Source organism: Pyxicephalus adspersus, chromosome 7 (assembly GCF_032062135.1).
Source record: "Pyxicephalus adspersus chromosome 7, UCB_Pads_2.0, whole genome shotgun sequence".
Classification (NCBI taxonomy): Eukaryota; Metazoa; Chordata; class Amphibia; order Anura; family Pyxicephalidae; genus Pyxicephalus; species Pyxicephalus adspersus.
In genome coordinates, this window is record NC_092864.1 from 79,707,154 (window position 1) to 79,729,129 (window position 21,976).

The 21,976-nt window shown below is 40.1% G+C and overlaps 1 protein-coding gene across 1 annotated transcript in view; it reads right to left on the reverse strand.

Annotated features, from left to right (window-relative positions):
- Positions 1–7,020: 7,020 nt before the first annotated feature.
- PDILT (protein disulfide isomerase like, testis expressed) overlaps positions 7,021–21,976 on the reverse strand; it is a 32,922-nt gene continuing 17,966 nt past the window's right edge. Inside the window, exons 2-11 of the mRNA XM_072419061.1 lie at positions 19,084–19,290; positions 16,886–17,019; positions 15,390–15,527; positions 13,597–13,707; positions 13,368–13,493; positions 12,282–12,479; positions 11,241–11,361; positions 8,880–9,061; positions 8,339–8,425; positions 7,021–7,173 (exon numbers count right to left, since the gene is read on the reverse strand). Of these exons, the coding sequence (XP_072275162.1) occupies positions 7,108–7,173; positions 8,339–8,425; positions 8,880–9,061; positions 11,241–11,361; positions 12,282–12,479; positions 13,368–13,493; positions 13,597–13,707; positions 15,390–15,527; positions 16,886–17,019; positions 19,084–19,290 (1,370 nt within the window). The 3' untranslated portion in view covers positions 7,021–7,107. The remainder of the gene's footprint in view (positions 7,174–8,338; positions 8,426–8,879; positions 9,062–11,240; positions 11,362–12,281; positions 12,480–13,367; positions 13,494–13,596; positions 13,708–15,389; positions 15,528–16,885; positions 17,020–19,083; positions 19,291–21,976) is intronic.

The following is a 21,976-nucleotide window of genomic DNA, read 5'->3' on the forward strand; positions in this document are numbered from 1 at the left end:
TGCGAATATGTCCCAACAGCGGTTCTAGAAGCAGGATAAAGAGATGGGGGACAGCGGGCAGCCCAGCCTCATGCCATTAATCACAGAAAATGGTCGGGAGAGAATTCCATTAACTCTGATAGAGGCAGTAAGGTTCCAATAGAGGGCATGGATCTATTCAAAAAGACGGTTTAGGATACCTATGAAAGTGAGGCCTTGCCGCATATAGGCCCAGTTCATGTGACCGAATTAGTGAAAGGATTTTGTTCACAGTAACATAGCTAAATAGTTAAATAGGTTAGGTTGAAAAAAAGACATAAGTCCATCAAGTTCAACCACTAGGGAAAGAAACATATCCCAGATATAAAGTCCTATAAGACATAGTTGGTCCAGAGGAAGGCAAACAAAAAAAACCCCGGGTACAATTTGCTTAAACAGGGGGAAAAAAAATCCTTTCCGATTCCATTAGGCAATTGGATATTCCCTGGATCAGCAGTCTCTGTTATCTTTACTTTAAAGCTTTAATCTCCAGTTATATTCTGTGCTTCTAGAAATCATCCAGCTTTTTCTTAAAGCAATCTATAGTAGTTGCTGAAACTACTTCCTGAGGGAGACGATTCCACATTTTCACAGACCTTACAGTGAAGAATCCTTTCCTTATCCGGAGCTTAAACTTCTTTTCCTCCAGACACAAAGAGCGCGTCCAGGTCTGCTTGTAGACTAATACCCCTACCCTTATTACCCGTCTGTGGGGTACAGTGTCAAATGCTTTAGCAAAGTCCAAGTACATTATATCAATGCTACTCCACTGTCTACCTGTTTACTTGCTTCCTCATAAAAAGAGAGTAAATTTGTTTGACAACTTCGGTCTTTCTTGAAGCCATGCTGACTATCACTTATTTTCTAGCAGAAACTTCTCTATGTGCTTCTTTATCAAACTCTCTAGGACCTATCCAACTATGGATGTTGAACTAACAGGTCTGTAGTTACCTGGTAATGACTTTGCTCCCTTTTTGAAGATAGGAACCACATTGGCCTTACACCAATCCATCGGTACCATGCCAGTGACTAAAGAGTCTCTAAAAATGAGAAATAATGGCTTTGAATTAACTGAGCTCAGCTCTGTGAGGACACGTGGATGTAATCCATCAGGTCCTGGTGCTTTGTCAACCTTCATTTTTCCCAGCTGTTTCTCATCATTGCTATTATGAATTTGGACTTGAGCTCTTCCATTTTGCTTCATGTACACAGAGCTAAAAAAAGTGTTTAGTAAATCTGCCTTGTCTTTATTCCCAGTTACCAACCTAGGGACATCCTTTAACCTCCCCTAGCTGTAATCTCTACTGAGCTGTACTGAGTAATCTGCTTTTAAATACCACCCGGGTCCCGGCCACGCCACTGCCCGCATCAGCAGTGAGATGCGAAGCACAATGCAGGACTTCTGCATTGTGCTTCACATCTCACTGCAGATGCCAGCAGCAATAGCAAATTCCGGGGGTGGTGAGAAGTCCTGCATTGTGTTTTGCATCTCTCTGGAGATGTGAGCAGCAGCAGCAGCGTCTCTGTCTCTGTAAGCAGGGCAGGGAAATCCCCCCCTCACATCACTTGGAGGAGGAGTCATCTTCCAGTGATGTGATTGGTGATGTATGGGGGTGTGTCAGGGAGGGAAATTTAAAAGCAGATTACAATGTAATCTGCTTATAAATGGTTTTTACAGTACAAAAACACCACACAACATGAAAAAAAAATAAAAGTACATTTTTAATGTTATATTTTATTTTAGATTACATTGTTGTCTATTATTTCATTATTTTTTAAAATAATTATTTATAATTATGTATTATATTATAATTTATGATTATAATATAATAAATATAATTATCATATCTGGGAGTTAATCCTAAAAATTACAGGTCCACAATATAAACAAAAATTTCTATGCAAAAAAAATCGGATCACTTTTTGCATCAAAAAACTGACAGAATTAGAACGCTAGGGGGGTTAAGGGGCCTACATGCTCAGATCTGATCTTTTTGCTATTAATATATTTGAAAAATATTTTGGGGTTTGCCTTACTTTTCTTTGCAATCTGTCTTGCATTTTGAAGTTTTGCACATTTTATCTCCTTTTTACATCTTTTGTTATATTCTTAATAGGTGTCAAATGATGAAGGTGATCATTCATTTTTATATTTTTGGAATGCCCTTTTCTTGTTCCTTATGGCTTTTTTAACATCAGCTGTGAGCCACATAGGTTTTAATTTTAGCCTCTTAAACTTATTACCCCTTGGAATATATTTTTCAGTTTGCTTTTGTAGAACAGACTTGAAACATTCCCATTTCTGTTCTGTGTTCTTTGAGGACAATATTGTCTCCCAGTCCAAGTCACAGAGAGTCGCCCTTAATAATGGAAAATTTGCTCTCTTAAAATGAAATGTTTTTATCTTTCCTGTTTTTGCTTCCTGATTACAGCTTACATTAAATGAAATCATATTATGGTCACTGCTACCCAGATTCTCTTTTATTTGCACATTTGTTATAAGCTCTGCATTGTTAGAAAGAACTAGGTCCAGCAGAGTATCATTTCTAGTTGGGGCTTCTATAAACTGTACCATAAAATTATCTTGTATCAAATTCACAAATTTCCTCCCTTTTGCTGTTCCTGTATTGCCATTACTCCAGTCAGTGTCAGGGTAGATGAAATGATTAAAATCATCCCATGGGCATGATCACAAATTTCCAGTTAGAGTAACAGAAAAAAACAAGGGAAACATCAGTCCTATGGGTTCAATCATACAGTAATGGAAACCCTCCGTTTGAGGTCATTACATCAAAATGTAGGAACAAAGTACAATATATAAAAAGGAAAAGAACATTGCTAAATCAGCGGCCTGTATGGCAGAACTGAGCACATGATTCATTTGGAGTCATTGTCTAGCACACAAGGTGAATCTAATGTCTCAGTAAATGTACAAAATGAATCAGCTAAATATCATGAAAAGGAAAACAAATTCTAATAATTGGTCATCTGTAAACCTGAATGAATGTAACACATCGCTGGTGTCATCGTATTTTTGTTCTTCCTGTGAAGAGACCTGGGAGACAATCCCTAATGGATATAGTACTGTCAGTGATAATGATCTCAGAATGACAGATTCAGCAGAATTCAGATAAGTGGGATTCTCCCTGTGGACACAAGTGTTGTATTACAGCCAGCTTATCTGCACATAGGAAACTTGGAAAGTAAGTAATTGTTGCTCCCTAGAGTAATTAAAAATCATGCCTGCAAGGAAATATACTGCAGGCAGTTCCAGCAAAGAGATTTCATAAGCCATGGATTCGGGGAATTAGCATTAACTCATCAAACATTTTACTAAGAGCACACAAAATGATTATGCAATATTCATGTATTTTTCAGTATGGCTACATAAAGGTCCTAAATACATTTCTGGCAGGGTGACATTCAAGAATGGAATATACCATTTGCAGCCTAAGACTGGGTACACACAAGAATGTTTATTACTTCTCATTGATAAATAAATTCAATTGAATCTTAAATCACAGTAAATCCTACATTTGACTGACCGGAACAAACTGATTTTCCTCAACGAATTAGTTATGGACACGATGGCAAATCTCATCTAAATGTACATACGTTGCATTGTGCATATAAATGATCGATTGCATTTGACAAATGGATAAATATCATTGAATGTACTTGAAAGATATTAAGTAAACGTGGGTGAATGCACTACATACAAGGTGTTAATATTGTGTAAATGATTGTGTCCTGTAACGTGCTTTCACTGTGTAAAAACCACCAGAAAGGAGAGTTTGCCATGTTTACTAAAGGATGGCAAAATGTGGGTATAATGAATGGCAACTAGGGTACAATTCAGCCAGATATCATCTACATGGCTGGCACTTTCCCATTGGGTAATGTACCCAGAAAGGTAACCACTGTAAACCTCTTCTCACATTCGTGGACACACTGACTGTCAAAATGGCAGCTGGGACTTGCTTAGTGTAGTCCAATTTATTTAAATCAGTAAGTTGTTTTTGTATTTGTTTTATCTATTGTTTATTGGTGTTGAAGACCTTTTTTGTGCATATTTTAATTGAGCGTATTTGTAAATCTCTTTGCTTTGCTATACTTTGTATCAGAAAGGTCTTCCTATTGTCATTACAAACATGCAAATTATAGAATAAAATGTAAACTCTTTTCTTTGTTTTGCTACATCTTCTTGTTCAAGGATTGGATAAAAATAAAATGAATTTTGAATGACATTATTAACAAAAGAAGACCCTCAGAAAAAAAAGATGCTGCATAAATATTACTTTTTAATTTCATTTTTTTTCAAAGTACCTTTCCTAGTTAGAATATAACTGAATATGTAGATGAAAAGTAGTTTGCAGTAGGAAGCTGTCCAGGGTTTTATTGGTTGTAACACGGCTATGGTCCAGTCTGTGTAGATCAGGCTTGGGCAAACTACGCCCCCCCGGGCCATACATGGCTCGTTAGGCTTTTTTATCCGACCCGTTGAACTCTCTACTTCAGTGGCTTTGCTAAAGAAGAGAGAGAGTTCAATGGGCCAGATAAAACGGCCGGCGCCCCCCCCCAAGCAGTATCAGGAGAAGGACCCCGCTGGGAAGCCGCACCGGCCCGAGCCAGTCCCGTTTATACCGGCTTAGGCTACTTACACACATGAAATGGTTCTCGTCTGATAATCGTCTCAGGGCCGATATCGGACGGGAATCTGGCCTGTGTAAAGTGCTCGTTGTCCATCGTTCAAACGACCATCCTAGCGGATCCACGTTCGATGGACAACTAACGATCCTAATGGTTGTCAGCAGCCAGTGATTAGGAAGGTTGTGCTAAATTGGAGCAAGTTTCCTGCTTAACCACAACATACCGTTCTTAGGATTTCCCATAGGACTAACTCTCTAAGACCCTGTTCACATCTGTATGGCGCAAGTAATACGCGTTGGAAAAAGTTTACAGCATCTTTCATTCAGTTTAAATATGTGTCACATATACGCAGACGTACTGTACATGCAAGTGTTACATGAAAAAGCCCTAAAATCTGCAACCTGCCTAAAACGCTATGCATCTGCAATGCCCTAATGGCTTTAATACTGCAATGGATGAAAAAAGTAGAATTAAATCAATTGCTATTGTAACACCAACTATCTGATATCTGAACATATAGGCCCAACAAGAACTTGTAAAGCAAGTGTATGAACAGTTACAGCATTTAAAATTGTCACCTGGGGTAAAACTTGAAATTCTGAAAGTACACGTAAATCTTTGGCTGATTCTGCCGGGCAGATCTCGGTTCTCTACTCTACATTGTGGCTCGGCCCCCTCCTCCAAGCTCCTGTATATGAAAGGCTTGGGAAAAGGATATGCATCATTAGCTCTAGTAATGGCTAAACTAAATTGGATATTGGTAAAAGACAAGCTCATGTGCAGCCTCAAAGATACACTGCATGCTTTTAAACTTACCTGAAACCCATGGATCGATCATTGCTCCACAACAGCAATCCCTTCCTGATGTGGATTCCATCCCCTCTCCATTTCCATCTTTCTTTCTTTGTTCAACAAGATATGTGGGGACACTAGGTCCTTTTTATGTATGAGCTATTTATGAGGGGGTGCTGAGAAGTTCCTGACTTTGCCCCCTTCCAGATGAAATAATGGGTGTGGGGGCATATGACAGCCTAATATCTTAGTATGTAACTGTGCAAATATCAGGTCTTTTAGTGAGAAGTTGTGATGGCAGAGGCACAAGCAAGTTTCACGTCGTTGGAGTTACGGGCCGTCCTAAAGTTTTTGTTTCTTCAGGGAAAGTCAGCAAAGGACATTCACACTGAGATGTCACAAACACTGGGGGAGAAGTGTCCTTCCTACAGCACTGTCACAACCCGGATATCTCGTTTCAAGACCGGGCATTTCACTGTTGTAGATGAGCCCCACAGTGCGCGCCCCCCAACCTCAACTGACCCGGCAACCTTCTATGTCCATGTGCTGATTATTGAGGACTGGCGAATATCTGCAAAAAAGATCGCCCAGATACTTGACATCTCATGGGAGCGTGTTGGGTTTGTTATCACCACTAACCTAGACATGGCAAGCTTTCAGAGAAGTGGGGGCCGAAATGTTTGAACAGTGATCAGAAGAAGGAACGAGTTGAAGCATCCAAAGCCGTTTTGGCACATTTTGAAGCTGCAGAAGACTTTTTGGCTAGGTTAGTGACTGAAGATGAAACCTGGCTCCACATCTATGATCCTGAAACCAAGGAACAGTCAAAGGAATGGGGCCACAGCGGGTCCCTGCGGCTGAAGAAGTTCAGAACCCAGAAATCGGCAACAAAAAGTCATGGCGTCCATTTTCTGGGACAAAGACGGTATTCTCTTGGTGGACTACCTACCTCAGGGCTCTAGTATCACCGCACAGTATTATCCTAACCTCCTGGACCAGCTGAAGGAGGCAATTAAGACGAAATGCAGAGGAAAGTTCACGAAAGGGATCCTTTTTTTGCAGGACAATGCACCTCCGCACACGTCCAACATTATGGCTGCCAAATTAAACAACCTGGGTTTCCAATTGTTCCACTTACTCCCCGGACCTGGCCCCTTCATGCTATTATCTGTTCCTGAATTTCCTGAAGGGGAAACGTTTTGAGGACATTTCTGACGTCAAAGCTGAGCGCTGGTTTGCGGCCCAACCAAAGACTTTTATTTGAATGGTCTAGAAAAGCTGCAACTACACTGTACCAAGTGCATCAGTCTCAGGGGGAATATGTGGAATAAATGTGTTATTTACTAACTCTGGCTCTCTTCTTTCTGGGCAAAGCCAGGAACTTCTCAGCACCCCCTCGTATGTATGAGCTCTCTGTGTTATACTGTAAAAGCAATGTAAATATTTCACAGGTTTTGTTACCCAAATTCCCTTTGTCAAATGTCATTTTCTTGAATAAAAACTTATGGAAGTAAAAGTGTCAGCTGGGATGTTTGGTTGAAGAAAACATATAGCAGAACAAAGATTACAATTTGGTATTATATTTAAAGTTTATGCAACATTTTAAATCTTAAAATAAATTGTGGCGTTAGGGGTACAGGTGCACAGCTACAGCTCTTCTTTGATCTTCTTTGCATCATCTTCACTGCTTGATTGTTCTGATCCAGAGGAGTCCTAAAATTAGTTTGGGTTGTGAATTATTTTTAGACAAGGTACATAGTGAGATAATAAAACACTATATTAAGGTATTTGAAAGAAATCTGTAGCAGAGTTTTGTTTTTGCTTTTATTTCCTGTCTGTCTCCACATTTTCATCCTATTTTATTCCAGGAATGAAACGGAGTATAAAAATGCTGACAGGGTTTCTATTTATTCCTTTATTTATCTAAAACAAAAGTTTGTCTGGATCAGCCATTCTCAGCCATGGTTCCTCCAGAGGTTCTTTAATCTATGGCTGTAACCATAAGATGGTGCCTGCATAGTTCTGGGTCCAACACTACTTGGCAGAGCCAGATAAATGAAACCAAGGACCTTTATAGCAGTCTATAAAAGCATACTCACCAGGGGTGTAATGGGGGCGGGAACGAGTGGGAACGCCATGAGCCCTCACATTTTCTGCTTATGGGTACATTTTGCAAATAATTACTTGGTGGTCCGCAGCCCTGGCCAGTCCGCCCCCCATGGGGTCAGGAAAAGGACCCTGTTGGGGGTCGCACCATCCAGAGCCGCGGACCACGTCTCCCGTATGGAATTGCTGGCCCAGGGAGGTGGGCAGGTTGTCTCTCTGAACACAACCCGCCCACTCTCCCATCGCAGGACTGAGAGTGGGGGGTTTCTGGTATCATGACATCACTCTGGGGGAAGTTTCTTCCCTTTTGAGTGACACAAAACATTATTTTAAGTCTGAATTAAGCCAAAGCCAAAAGATTTGAGTAAAGAGAATTAAATTGTAGTGTTGGTGCAGATTAATGCTGGAGGTCTTGGTTAGATCTGTCACACTCAAAAATACTATGCACACAAGAAACATCCACCATAGTCACAGGCTGTAACTTTTGATGAAGATTTTGTGGTCTGCCTTGAGATCCTAAATTTTCTGGAAAGCAGTGGTATTAGACGATGGCCATTTGGTGTCACAGGTCCTGATTTATTAATGCGCTACAAAGCTAGAGAGGAGGCTAGAGAGCAAATGACTTTTAAGAAATTCATTCCAGGTTTGCTGGATCACTCAGCTTTACCAATGAAAGTGTATCTTCCCCAACCTTGGAGAGCTTTATAAAATCAGGCCTAATGTCTTTACAATACTATCTGCTATTTAAATAAAAGATACAAAATTACTTTACCTCTTCTTTAGTGATTGATGACCTGAGTTCATTTTCTAAAAACTCTGTGAATGCCTCGATTGTTTTGTTTCCTTTATAGCGAACAGACTTAAAAAGAAATAGATACATTAGGTAATGATGTGATGAGTTATAACATACATATATATATAACAATGTGCACAGACCACCCACACATGTAAAAGAGAGTTTTTGTCCAGGTTGTAGTTTCACCCCAATGTATTTTTGGTAATTTGTTAGTCTAAAGTCCCGTGCTTTTGATGCAGGAGAACCATGTGCATTGTTTTGTATGATTGATATACAAAAGACTGGGCTGGATTGTAGAAGTCTAGAAGGTTTCAATATGTTGGCCCAGCCAGCAGTGAAGACTATTGGAGCCAGATGAGCTAGGGCAATCTTACCGGGGTAAGTAAGGTGCTGGGGAAGTTTTCTAGGTAAGGTGGGGAAGTTTACTTTGATTGAAGGTACACTTACTCTTTAATTGTAATATGTAGATAAAGAAATGGGTCAACATATCTATGATCATGTTCAATCATTTCCTTACCTGGTTATCTAATCCTGCAGGGAAGAAACGGAAATAGGGGTAGCGATCCAGCACCATAAGCTGAATGTCATTGGCTGTACAATCTATTTTAGCAATTGTCACATTTGTGTTATTCATATATCTTCTTCCTAAATCCTCCCACACTGGTAATAATTCTTGAGATTCTTTGTTCCATGGAGCGTCTGTAATTGGTAAAATGAGCACATTATTTATGTGTAAGGAATGTTAATGCAACTCTTCTTCTGTTCTTCTATTCAGATATATGGAAAGGATAGCAAGTGGGTGGAATTTATTATCACTAACATTTCTGATATATATTATAAGACAAAAACTCCAAGAATGAGACATCCAAATCTACTTCAGATGGAAAGTTACTTGAAGCTGTTTTGGTGCCTAAAAACCAATTATTTCTATACAAGTCTCTTTCAGATTCAGCATGGGGGGGGGGAGGTGCAGAGAAGCTCCCTTTTTGCCTAAATAAATAGCCCCAAATGCCTTATTCATAAAAAATATAATTGTGTTCTGAAAAATTAGGCTTAAATCTGAACTGTGGGGAAATTCAAGTCAATTTTGTGTCACACATTAAAGACTGGTGTCCTATAATCCCTCCTAAGAGAAAAGGAACATAAAGTATGTAGGCAAAGGACAAACCTCTGTCATGTCCTCAGTTATTCATGTTGAAAAGTGGGGAAAAAAAGTGAATGTCAAATAAAGGAGCACATTTCTTTTGCATTTTTTATATGATTTTTACTTTCATAGTACTATATTTCTGATTTCCAGGCCATAATTACCAAAAAGTAATCAGAAATAAACCTAACCTACTATGTAACTATGTAAGAAATGATCAGAAATTCCAGTGACTTGAATGGAGTACTGAGCATTTTTGAGTTTTATTTCCTTTCTAAAAGTGTTCAGTGCCTAAAAGCTCACATTATGGCCATTATTCACCAGAAATTCACTTATAGTGGCAGCTTACCAGTTACATCTAAAAGTGGTAGAGTTTAGCTACGTACACACGTCCAATGGTTCTCGCTCGATGATCGGCTCAGGGCTGATATCAGACGAGAATCTGGCGTGTGTCAATCGTCTGAACGACCATCCTGGCGGATTCACGGACGATGGACAATGAACGATCCGAATGCAAGGGAAGGGGAAGAGCGCACAGTGGGGTGCCGCTCTGTCGTTCTCCCCCTCCCCTTTCCATATGGCAGAATGGTGCTGTATGTACAAGACTCATTCATGCATCGTGCAGTCCTTAGTCATTGAAAAGGATCGTGAACGACAATAATTGCACGCAGCTTTTGAAGCACAGATCACTTATACACATTAGAGCAATAAGCAGTTTGGGACTTTTCGGTCAGTTTAAAAGATATCAAAGATCTTTTTGGCTGTCCATAAGGGTGACATTCTTCTCACTGGCCAGCAATGTTTCTTCACACTGACCACACTAATGTTCTTTGAGTTGTGGATATAACAATTATAGAAGGGGTTCTCCTGTGTAAAAAGTTTGGGAAACGCTGGCCTAGAGCAGTGGTTGCCATCTTTTTCAGTCCCATGGACCACTAAAATTACCGGCTCCAGACTGTCCATGCGCGGGGAGTCAGGTGTCACTCAAAGAGAAGAAACTTACCCCATATTGACGTCATGATACCAGAAGCCCGCCCACTCCCCCATCGCGGGTCTGAGAACACGATGGGAGAGTGGGCCGGTTGTGTCCAGAGACACAACCTGCCCACTTCATTGACCCTGCGTTCTGTATGAGGAACATGGTCTGCGGCTCTGGCAGGTGCGCCCCACCAGCAGGGTCCTTCTCCTGACCCCGCTCGGGGGCGCCGACCACCAAAATTTTCCGGTTGGCGCTGGCCTAGAGCATAGCAAATGCTATCTGGCAATCATGACTACTTGATAAACTATCTCTACTTGATAAACCTTTTGATAGAACAGCTGAACACGCCTTTTGATAAATTGGACACATATATGCCACATTTATACAATGTTACCTGTCCTTGGTTACATTTTAGGCCTGAAGAATGACCTTCTGATACTAAGGCAACATACACAGGTGTAATAATTATCGCTGGAAAGGATCCTTCACAATTTTTTCCAACAACGACTGCACGATGCATGAGCGAGTGCTATACATACCCTGTACGGCCCTGAGCCGATTGGACGAGAACCATTGAACGTGTGTACATAGCCTAAGCCCCTTTATTCTATTATTGATATCAGTTTTTGTGTTCCTTCATACACTTTTACAGCGAGTTGCTTTTACTCTACCACAATCTAACTTAACAAACACAATTTACATACAATCTTGCCTCTTTTTCCATTTTGGAAAAAAGAAATAAAAATAATACTTACAAAACATGACAAAGGCGTTACTTGATTTGTTAAATGCAACCTTGTTAAAATTCTTCCCCACCAGCACTTTAACAGGGTGTTTGTCCCAGTATTTGGGGATCTCTTCACTGTTTTTTTGTGGCTGTTAAAAAAAACAAATTAGTTCTTACTTTTGACAATTTAATGAGACAAGAGTGCCAATTAGATGACATAAATACCCAGTGTCCCAAATAAAACCAGTATAGCAATATCCTGCAACATGAAAAGTTTGTGTTACTTGTAGCAACCAATCAGCTGCTTGTCTCATACTCCCAGGATTAATACAACAATGAGAGAGTAACGCCTCTTTCATACTTGAGGGAGCTAATGGCACGGTAAAAAAACTGACAAGTGCATAGCTAACTGCTGCTACAGGAGTGGCAAATTGCTCTGCAGAATAACACATTTGCATGTATTGCATTTACAGAGAAGGAAAAGCAACCACAGGAGAAATATGATGCATCAAAAAGCTGTGCTGCATCCCCACCCAAACTGCAACACAGCTACATGCAAATGCCTGCACAATGGTTCCCACGCGCTACGTTTCAGTGGAATGGGAGCAGTACAATGCTGCGGTCATCTCCAAGTCCGGTAAAATCTATTTGGTTGTCACCATCACAGATAGAAAATCTGGGCCTCATGTTCTGAAAATCTTCCAGTTAAGGCCGAACATTCCACCTTGAAGCATAGAGAGAATACTGATTTATTTGATTAGCAATATAAATGTTCCCTGGTATCTGTACATCAAAGAACGATATTTGCTTCGTGCAAAGTACAGATTGAAGCAGGGATTGTTGCAAATCCCATTGGCCATTTCAGGTACTTAATTTTAAACCAGAGTTTGTTCCTAGACATAATACCCGTGTTACAACTCTTTTAAAACAGAGAAATATTTAACTTGGTTCCAATTTAAGTTTAATGACTGGATTACGGTATGTACTGGAATGCATCGGCAGATCATTACATTTTAGGATTTGCTGAAGTTGCGATTTAGTTATAAAAAAAAATTTAAAAAATCTGTACCTTGACCTTTCCATCCAAATACCATTGACAGAAATTTCTGACATTTTCAAAGGTGACATCATCAGCGGGCATTCTGTATTTCATATCACTTGTTAAGTTTAAAATACGAACTGCTGGGGTATCAACTTCTGTGATACGGAAATATTCAAAGAGCCGACCGTTACGAGATTCATCCGTGTCAACCAAAATAAAGATGATCTGAAAGATAAATAATAGGTGAGCTTCTGTAAAGGACTACTAAAAAAAATACTGAATTTTAAGAACCTGTATTGTTACTATCTATAGAAATGTCTTTGAATATAATAAAGTGGTTGGTAAAGCCCATGGAAATCAATCTGAACTCATCTTTCATTCACTTTAAGCTGCTGAATGGTGGTTATTGGTTTTAACAAAATTGTTACTGTATATACTCGAGTATATAGCTCCTTGCTGTCTGCAACACTATTATGGTGTGTTACACACTTTACATAAAGCCACAGTGCCACCTACTGGTGATCAACAATAATACACAAAAGATAATTTAAAAGCAAGTGACCCATCATAACTATTTTAATAGTTCAAAATACTTGAACCTGTGAATGTTTTTATTATTACCATTGTCAACCTGTTAGAGATATTTCCCTTCATCTCTTATACTGGCAAAAATGGTGTCAAACAGGAATTAAGGTCGAACCTACTAAATAAGAACATATTCTGTGATCTATACCAAATTAAAAATAAATATATTAGTCTTTCCTGCACTGAATGGATTATTTTTTGACTTTTATCCTAAGAGCCCGGGTTCCCTGTCTGATGCTGCAGGTTGTGGGTGCCATCTTCCCTACAGTGCAATCTTTCTTTGATTTGGTATCCACATTACTGCCAGCATAATGTGACCACTTCCTATTGATCGTCCTCTGGTATGAGGGACAATAATGGACAAGGTGTGTAGGCCTTAATATCCCAGTCCCTAGTAAGTACTTTAGAGCAGCACATACAGGAGATATGTTGTCATTTATAAGGATGCTGAAAGAAGTGTGATTCTTTATGGTGGGATCAAAGTAGAATGAATATATATTGTTGTCGTGTTTTTTGTCAATTACATACCTGGCCCCTAAATTCCAGTGCAGCAGATTCATAAACTTCATACATTATATTAAAGTCTTTTGATGTTTTTGATGCAAAGAGCAGAATGTGATTATTGACAGGGACATCAAATATAGAGACAGATGTCTGGAAAACAAATGAAGTAACCAGTGACAATGCTACTACAATTCGAATCATTATTTAAACGAATGCAATGTAATCCAATTGTAGATTGTAGCAGGCCAATTACCTCCAAGTTATACTCTGTTACCACATCCATGATGTAAATCCGTATTGATCGAATTAGATCCAGTTTGCTTTTAATTTCCTCTTCTGATATTAAATAGCGGACGGGTTTATCCTTTAGTAGAATAAAATAAAATGAAAATATAAATGTTTAAACAGACACAATGCAAGTAATAATTCTGTTTCTGAAAAAAATCTTGGAAAATACATCTGATGTCAGGTCCAAAGTAACATTGCCATAAAGACTTGTCACTGAAAGCGTACTTAAACTCAGAATTTTCACTTTACATAAAAGGGTAGACAACCGGACAGAGCGCTTTCATCATCGCCCATCTCACTGCAAGTTTTTTCCCCATCTACGTCACCGGATCTCGCGCCTGTGTCGGGTGACGTAGGAAGAAGAAACCGGAAGAGGAGAAGATGGCAGCACCCCGGCCCGAGGACGGATGCCAGGACCACGGGGAACCCAATGGAAGAGACCTCCAGACCGAATGACTGCTCTGCGGGATCGAAGGTAAGTGTATTTTTTGTGTTTGGTTTAGGTTTTTAAAAGAAACCCACTTACCTTGCTCTGGAGTTTCCCAGTGACGTAGGTGCGGGTTCGTGCGGGCAGAGCAGTGGGAAATTCAAATCATTTTGTATAGAACTCAATACAAAATAGCTGTATTATTCAAGAAATATTCATATAATATATGTATTTTTTTAACAGATTATTGTGTTTTTTATTTAAAGTGTATTAATAAATTCATTAAATATTGGTGAATTATGTCTAAGAATTATAGCCTACAATGAAATCTAAATTTCCACGCAAAAAATTGTACCGAGTTAGACCGCTAGGGAGGGTAAAGACATCTCTAGGGCTGAATATAGATTTTTGTTCACATGACATAGATACAGATCTGCTAATTTCATAATTCATTGCATAAAATCAATGCATTATACTCTGAAGCAGGACATATAAGACTGTCCTTGCCGAGATCTTTGCTCATCTTCCAGGTTTAAAGTCACCAATCAGCCTGATTGAAAAGTAATTCATGCCGGCACCCAAGGCATGCCAAGAATTTACCATTTTGAAGTAATAATGCCGGTATGTAGGACAATGCCCCTGATTCATCATTAAAATCCGCGATCGCTGGAAGCGCGATAATACGCGCGACCAGCGATCGCGGATTACCGCGGTCCGGGACTCGAGGGCGCGCGTACAATCGCATCCTGAATCTGCCAGCCAGATTTCTGCCATGCGCAATAGGGGTCGCGAATCTGCCAATTAAGGCAATTACATTTCAGCTGCGCAATTAAGGAGGATCTAAGCACAACAGTAAAAAGCTGTCGGATAAGCGCGGCTCCGTGCGCGAGCTTTTCCGGTTGTTGAATAGCGCGATCGCGCACGATTCCGGATCGCTAATACGAATGCGCGACCGATAATCCGATTTTGCTTGATGAATCAGGGGCAATGTCTTTTCTATAATAAAATGATACCTGCCAGTATCTAAAGGTCTCCATTTATAAGACAGGGAATTTCCAGGGGGTAATCTTCCATGTCCATGTGTTTCAATGGCAGTATCTGATTGCCACCAGGGAATGTCATATTCCTTGTTTTCATAAATAGAGCCTGAAGTAACTTTATACTCCCATAAAAACTGAAATATCGCCTTTATCACAAAGTGCTTAGTAATTGAATATTCTTGCAATGCCAGCAAGTATAGTGTGGCCATGCCATTTACCCATATGTCTGTACTGGGTACAGTTATTAACGCTCATGTCATATGTAGAGGGAAATTATATAATAATATTTACCTTTTTATATACTGCAACCATATTACCAGTAATGCCCACGTGTGACAAAATGTCTTCATTACCAACAAATCCAAAAGGAATCTCAGGGGCATCTTTGGCTGCTTCTGTGAAATGACGTGCCAGACTACTGTTCAAATCCTGTAAAAGATGGTGGAGTATGTAAAGATTAATGATGATGTGCAAACAGAGCCACTTTATTTTTTATGGTGCAAACATTTAAAACGTTGCCCCTATACACAATGAAACAGCGAAATATTCTCACCGTATGCTAGCACCAGGACCGACAAGCCCAAAGTCCTACTATGGTGTGTCCACATCATCATAAGTATGACAGGTAGACATCATTCTGGAGACACCTGCTCCAATGTCTGCAGCTGTACCTAAAATATTTGCTGCACAACCCTGCAGAAATCAAAACTTTTTTTGGAACTTTTTAAATAGTTTAGTCTTTTCTTAATTTCTTCTTCCTGTTGGAAAACACTTAGTGATCTATTTATTAATGTATTGCCCAAGATTCATCCAACTTTTACCCAACATGTACACGTTCTTTGTTTTAATTAAAAAGTGTGTGAATTACTGTGAATTTCACAAATCTGTGTGAAAATGAAATGTTTGTGTGGAAAGGAGTCTTAGGTGAAATTGAGTAAACCAGACACCCCAGGGCACGAAAATTCCCATACTTCAAGCCTCCATCATGAAATGTAGTTTTCAAGAAATGAGCAGTATTTAGCAAATAGAATGTTGGAAAAGTATATAAAAATGTGAACATTAGAAGCTAGCTTCATTTTATGAAACATTGAACAAAAGTTTGTGTAAGGCTTGCACCCACTGCTACTTCTTTCATTGCCACTCATTCTCATTGGGCTGCTACATGTGCTGAGGAAGTGTTTAAAGGAGGTGAAGTAGCAGTAAACTCACCACAACCTCACCACCAGGCTCAATGTAGACTAAAGCGGAGCTCGCCAACCTTTTCCATCCCGCGGACCACTAAAATTAGCGGCTCCTAACCGCGCATGCACGGGGAGCTGGGAGTCACTCCTCCATAGTGACATCATTGTGCATCCCCCTGGGGAGTCCTTCACCTGACCCTGCTTGGGGGTGCACCGACCAGAGCTGGGGAACCCCTAAATTTTCTCGTAGATCACCGGTTGGCGACTGCTGGCCTAAAGTGTTTATTATTGCTTGCTGGGTAATAAATGAGCCCTAATGGCTTGTTCACACCCGGTGAGCTGCCATTTTTACAGGAATTGCAGCTAGATGCAGGGACAAAGGGAAAATACCTTGCTTTTAGTAGAACCGATGCACATGAAATCTCCGTTTGGGATTTGACCTGCATTTTGCCATTCGTAATACAAGGCAGTGTTTATAAAGACAATATTTGTGAACCTAATATGCCGTTTTTGTGTGATTTATAATCTCTAAATAAATATATCAGTCACATCCTTAACATAAATCATTTGTTTCTATCTACGTGTATAGTCCAATGCTGCTCATACCTTATAAAATCCCACCACACTAACTGTATCTGATTGAAGAAACTCTTCATACTGCTCAGTGGAGTTTAGTAACACATAACTGGCTCCAATCCTTCTGTTTATCCATGTCACAAAGGCAGCGGCTGTCCTGACAGCTTAAGGAGAAAAGGTAAGACATCAGGAATAGAAATGTACAAATATGTAAAAGATGTAGCTATAGAAAAGGACAGTATACAAATGCCATACCTACTGAATTTATAAAATTCATAATCAGTATAAAAATATGACGAACGTGTGCAATCCACATTGTTTACCTGACTGTATTTCTGGATTGGTGGCTTGCCGAGTAGTGAATTATGGCAGTGATTTTCAACCACCATGCCACGGCACACTATTGTGAGAGATCTTCAGGTTTACCGTGGGAAATTATCCAATTACCATTGTTGAGTGTCTGTGCTCTAGTGACTGGCAGAGTAATGTAATACTCTTCCATGTCAGTGGGTGGCAGTAGGTAGCTTAATTGCCTTGTTTATTCTTAGAGACAAGAGAATTAGCTACAGAGTGTCATTTTGTAAGTACTTTGATTTGTGGTGTGCCGCAGGACTTTTTCAATGTAAAAAATGTGGCATGGCTCAAAAAAGGTTGAGAAACACTGAAATAGAATTACGGTTTAATAGCACGGTTGTTTATACCAGCGGTCGCCAACCAGTGGTCCGTGAGAAAATTTTGGGGGTCCGCATCTCTGGTCGGTGCACCCCTCAGCGGGGTCAGGAGAAGGACCACGCTGAGGGGACGCACCGGCCAGAGCCGCAGAACAAGTCCCCATACAAGTCCCAGGCGTTGGGAAGTTGGGGGGGGGCTGTGTCTCTGGACATAACCCGCCCACTCTCCCATCGCAGGCTTAGATCTGCAATGGGAGAGTGGGTGGGGCTATGTCACAGTGACATCACTATGGGGGAGGTTTCTCCCCCTTTGACTGACACCCGACCCCCCGCAAATGCGTAGTCAGGAGCCAGTGATTTTAATGGTCCCCAAAACCAAAAATGTTGGCGACCACTGGTTTATACAGTTGACATTCAAAAATCTGGCAACCTTGGAACCCGAGGAGTGCCGGATTTTAGAAAATTCTTGATTTTTGAAAGTTATACTTACCTCCACACACAGGCAGCCTTCCTCCCGCAGCACCGTGGACATCTGGCGCAGTTCCACGGAGCAGGCAGCAGGGACATCTCAACGTGTATTTAGTTTAGCAAGCAAGACCTAACATCTCATTCTGCAGAACAGTGCTATCAGTGGCCAAACAGTGTACTGCAGTCCCTGTATTGAAAATGCAATCTGAAATTCATGCCTGAAAACTGAAGGAAACTGATTATCAAAGGTCGGATTTTCGATTGTCAACTAAACCTTAAAAAAATAAGTCAATGTTGAAAGCTATTTTTTTCCTGAAGAGCTCTGAAGGAACTATTTACTTAGGATACAGCAATGACAGTCTCTATTTTATTGTCACAATTGGATATGTACTATGAGAAATATAGAAGCCTCCACCTAAAAAAAAAAACTCCACCAGAAAATCTGCAGTAACAGTCAACAAATGCAGAGATTATCAGACAGTATTGTATACTGTAATTGTAAAACAAATATTTTATATCAACAACAAAAAGATATATATATATATATATATATATATAAACATGCAAGCTCCCCTTTAAAAAATGCAACTTACCTACCCAACACTTGCTAAAACCTTTTTAGTTTGTTTTGGATAAGCTGGGGTCATATAAGCCCATACGTAAATGTTGTGTCTCTATTGAGATTTCCAAAACAACTACACAAAATGTGATTAGAGGAGATCTCCGCTTACATACAGGAAGTGATGGAAAACATTTCCACCAGGACAAAGTGAAAAACAATTATTTAGTAAGTAAATGAGTGTGGAGGGGAATAATGAACTGCAAATAATGTGCTTGATATTCCAGTCTGTGTTTTCCTGTACCAGTGACAACGGCCAATTTATTTTTTTTCCTGGTCTCCAATGAACACAAAGTACAGGCCATCTTTTAAATGGGGTGACAGACAGGGATAAAACCTTGGCAGGATGTGTAACTCCCATTACAACTTTCCCATTCTATAAAAAATACATTTTGTCTGCAGATAGTTTTATTCTGTCTTTTGTGGCAGTTATAGAAATGTTCTGCTGGTCTGCAGATTGGATCACTTACCTTTGCAATCTATAGGTTCCTTCCTGTCGCCATCAATAAAGAGTTTAAATGTCGGAAATTCTTTGATTTTAAATTCTTTTCCAAGATTCTTCTCCTGTGTTATATCAACTTGGCCAAACTTAACTTCTGATTTTGCTTTCTTCAGCTGTCCAGCAGCTATTGAGAATTCTTCTTTCACTGCCTGTGATGGTGCTGACAAAGCAATGTCTGGAATAAAGTCGACAAACAATTGTTATAATAAATATTTCAAAATTGAATTGGACTGAATTTGTTTTACTCAGAAGTCATAAGCTTTATTTACATTTTTCAGAAAAATAAATCTGGGTCAAGTAGTTTTAAATGTTAGGGGCACCTACAAGGGTTGTTAGGGTAAGAGCACAAAGAAAATACAAAGGACATCAGGTCACACTTACCACTTTCTCACAGGCGCCTCTCTCATGCGCATGCCGGCAGTACTGGCCCTGGGCGTGCCTGCTCTCCCAAGTTTTATCAGTTTTGCCCATCCCGCCGGCCAATCAGGAAATCGCCTCTTACTCATCCCTGGCTATTTAGCTAGCTCAGACACAGCACTCAGTGTTCATGCAACGTGTCTCCACAAGCAATGAGCCCCTAGCTCTGCTGAGCATTTCATTTAATCTGCTGTTTAATTCAGCGTTGTCCCTGTCTAGCTGCTGTGTTTACCCCCTATTACCCAGTCTGGCGTTTCCTTGCCTGTTCCCTTGTGCTGTTTCAGTGTTACTTTGTGTCTGCCTGTAAGGAATGTGATTTTGCTGAGTCTTGGTTAAGTTGTTTTTGAGTTTTTTGCTATATTTTGCAGATAATTGAGTTGTGTGGAAACTAGTTATATCCTCCTTATCAGTAGGTCAATATTTGCTCCATCCTTACCTTGAGGCGTCTTACCTGGCCACCCTGCTGTCTGATTATATAAACTGCGATGTGATATTAAAGTTTTGAGATGTTATATAATTACATGCTTGAGGTGCGTGTGTTATTCATTGCTCCCAGAGCGCTGAAAACAAAGGCCAGGATAGAGAGGAAACCTGATCTGGGATCAGCAAGAAATCGCTTTAACACTGCCGTATCCCTGTCTTCCCTGTCACCTGTGCCTCTTGGGTGTCACTGGGGTCTATTTCCCCGAATCCCCGGTATTTGACGCCTGGCTTGTGACTTAACTTTTCTTGTATTTTATAACATTGCAAATATGTTAGGGTCCATGGGTGCATTCCTGTGATGGGATAAAATTAATGAAACATTTAGCAATGCAAGTCTGAGCAGACTAAACATCTTGCATTGACAAAAGGTTCAAACCTTGTGCAGTAGTATGAAGTTACAACAGGGCTTATGTTTAGGGGCATTGCTTCTCAGATCATTTGCTTTTTCCCCATACACAGAATAAAATAACGCCTAAAGCAGTTCAGAAGCAAGTATAAAATACCTTTAAATTGTTCCACTAAATTGTGAATTGTCACTTATACTGCTTACTCTTGTTTGAAGATCTGTGCTGCAGCTGCATGTCAATCTGTGTACCTGTGCTTTGGCATTGCTAGAAAGGAGAGTAGATTTCTGATTAGGGGATTTTTGCTTTAAGCTCCTGAGCGTTACAAAATGTTAATGTTTGATTAAAGCCATTAGTTTCCACTAGCAAGAAAACAAGCAGACACAAAGGGGGAGAGGTACAAAATTAGATAAGGAACTTACAACTCTCTCTTAGTTCAAGTCTTCAATTATTAAAGCCATCAAATTCAGTTAAGAGCCTATGAGTGGGGTGAAGGATGATTCTCCCTCAGTTGTGCGCAGAAAGTTTATCTACAGTAAAAGTTATTAACGCCAAATACTAATTTCTAACTCTGTTGTAGTTGGCTGGTTTTCATATTGCTTGCTGATCTTCTTTCAAAATGTTTTCCAAAGCCAACTCCAAAGCCAATCACACCTTTTTCAAAGACGCAATAAAATCTGCCGAGGGCCAAATAAAATGACTAGGTGACAGGGTCAGTCACGTCTTGGCAGATATTAGCAGGATGCGGTGGCTAGTGTCTAGCAGCAATGGTTCAAGAGAGGACATCTGTTGAATCTGCGGGTCATAGGCAACCTTAGCTCAATAATGCACATGAGGTAGGTAGTCCATCTGACTAATCCTGCAGAAGAGCTAGCACACATTATTGAAAGTTTTAATGGTAGCCATGAGAGAAAGGTGTACACAATGCGTCACGGCTTGATGGGTAGCCACAGACCAGTCACCATGTACCCATGCTGACCCCAGGCCACTGATGAATGAACCGTAAAGTGCACATTGGAGCATTACCATTTCACAATGTTGCAATTTGAAGTAGGTTTCCTATGCTGATAAATTACATTTTCTTGAGATCATGTGCATGGCTGTGTCTCTGTGTGTGACCTGGATCTGGATCTGCTGATAATGTAATGGTGTCAGATAGCAGAGGAAATCTTCAGAGGTCTTGTGTCCATGCCTTGATGGGTCTGAGCTGTTTTTGCAGCACAAGTGAACCTGCACAATATTGGTGTATACCATATGCCTATCCTACCTCGAATTCCATTTCCCCCAGTCACCACTGCCATTGAAAGGCCATATGATGGATCATGCTGCTGCTGAAAGAAGAATCTCTATAATACAAAATAAGCAAATAATTGCCAGGCCTTTACTGCAATGGCTTTCACTTGCTGTGTGTTTGTGGCATTTCTGTCTGAAGTTTCGTCTTCAACAAGTGAAATGCTCAATCGGGTTCAGATCAGATGGCTTGACCATTGAAGAATATTCCACTTCTTTGCTTAATTAAACTCCTGGGTTGCTTTGGCTGTATGTTTTGGGTCATTGTCCATCTGCATTATGAAACGCCTCCCAATCAATGTGACTGCATTTAGCTGGATTTGAGCA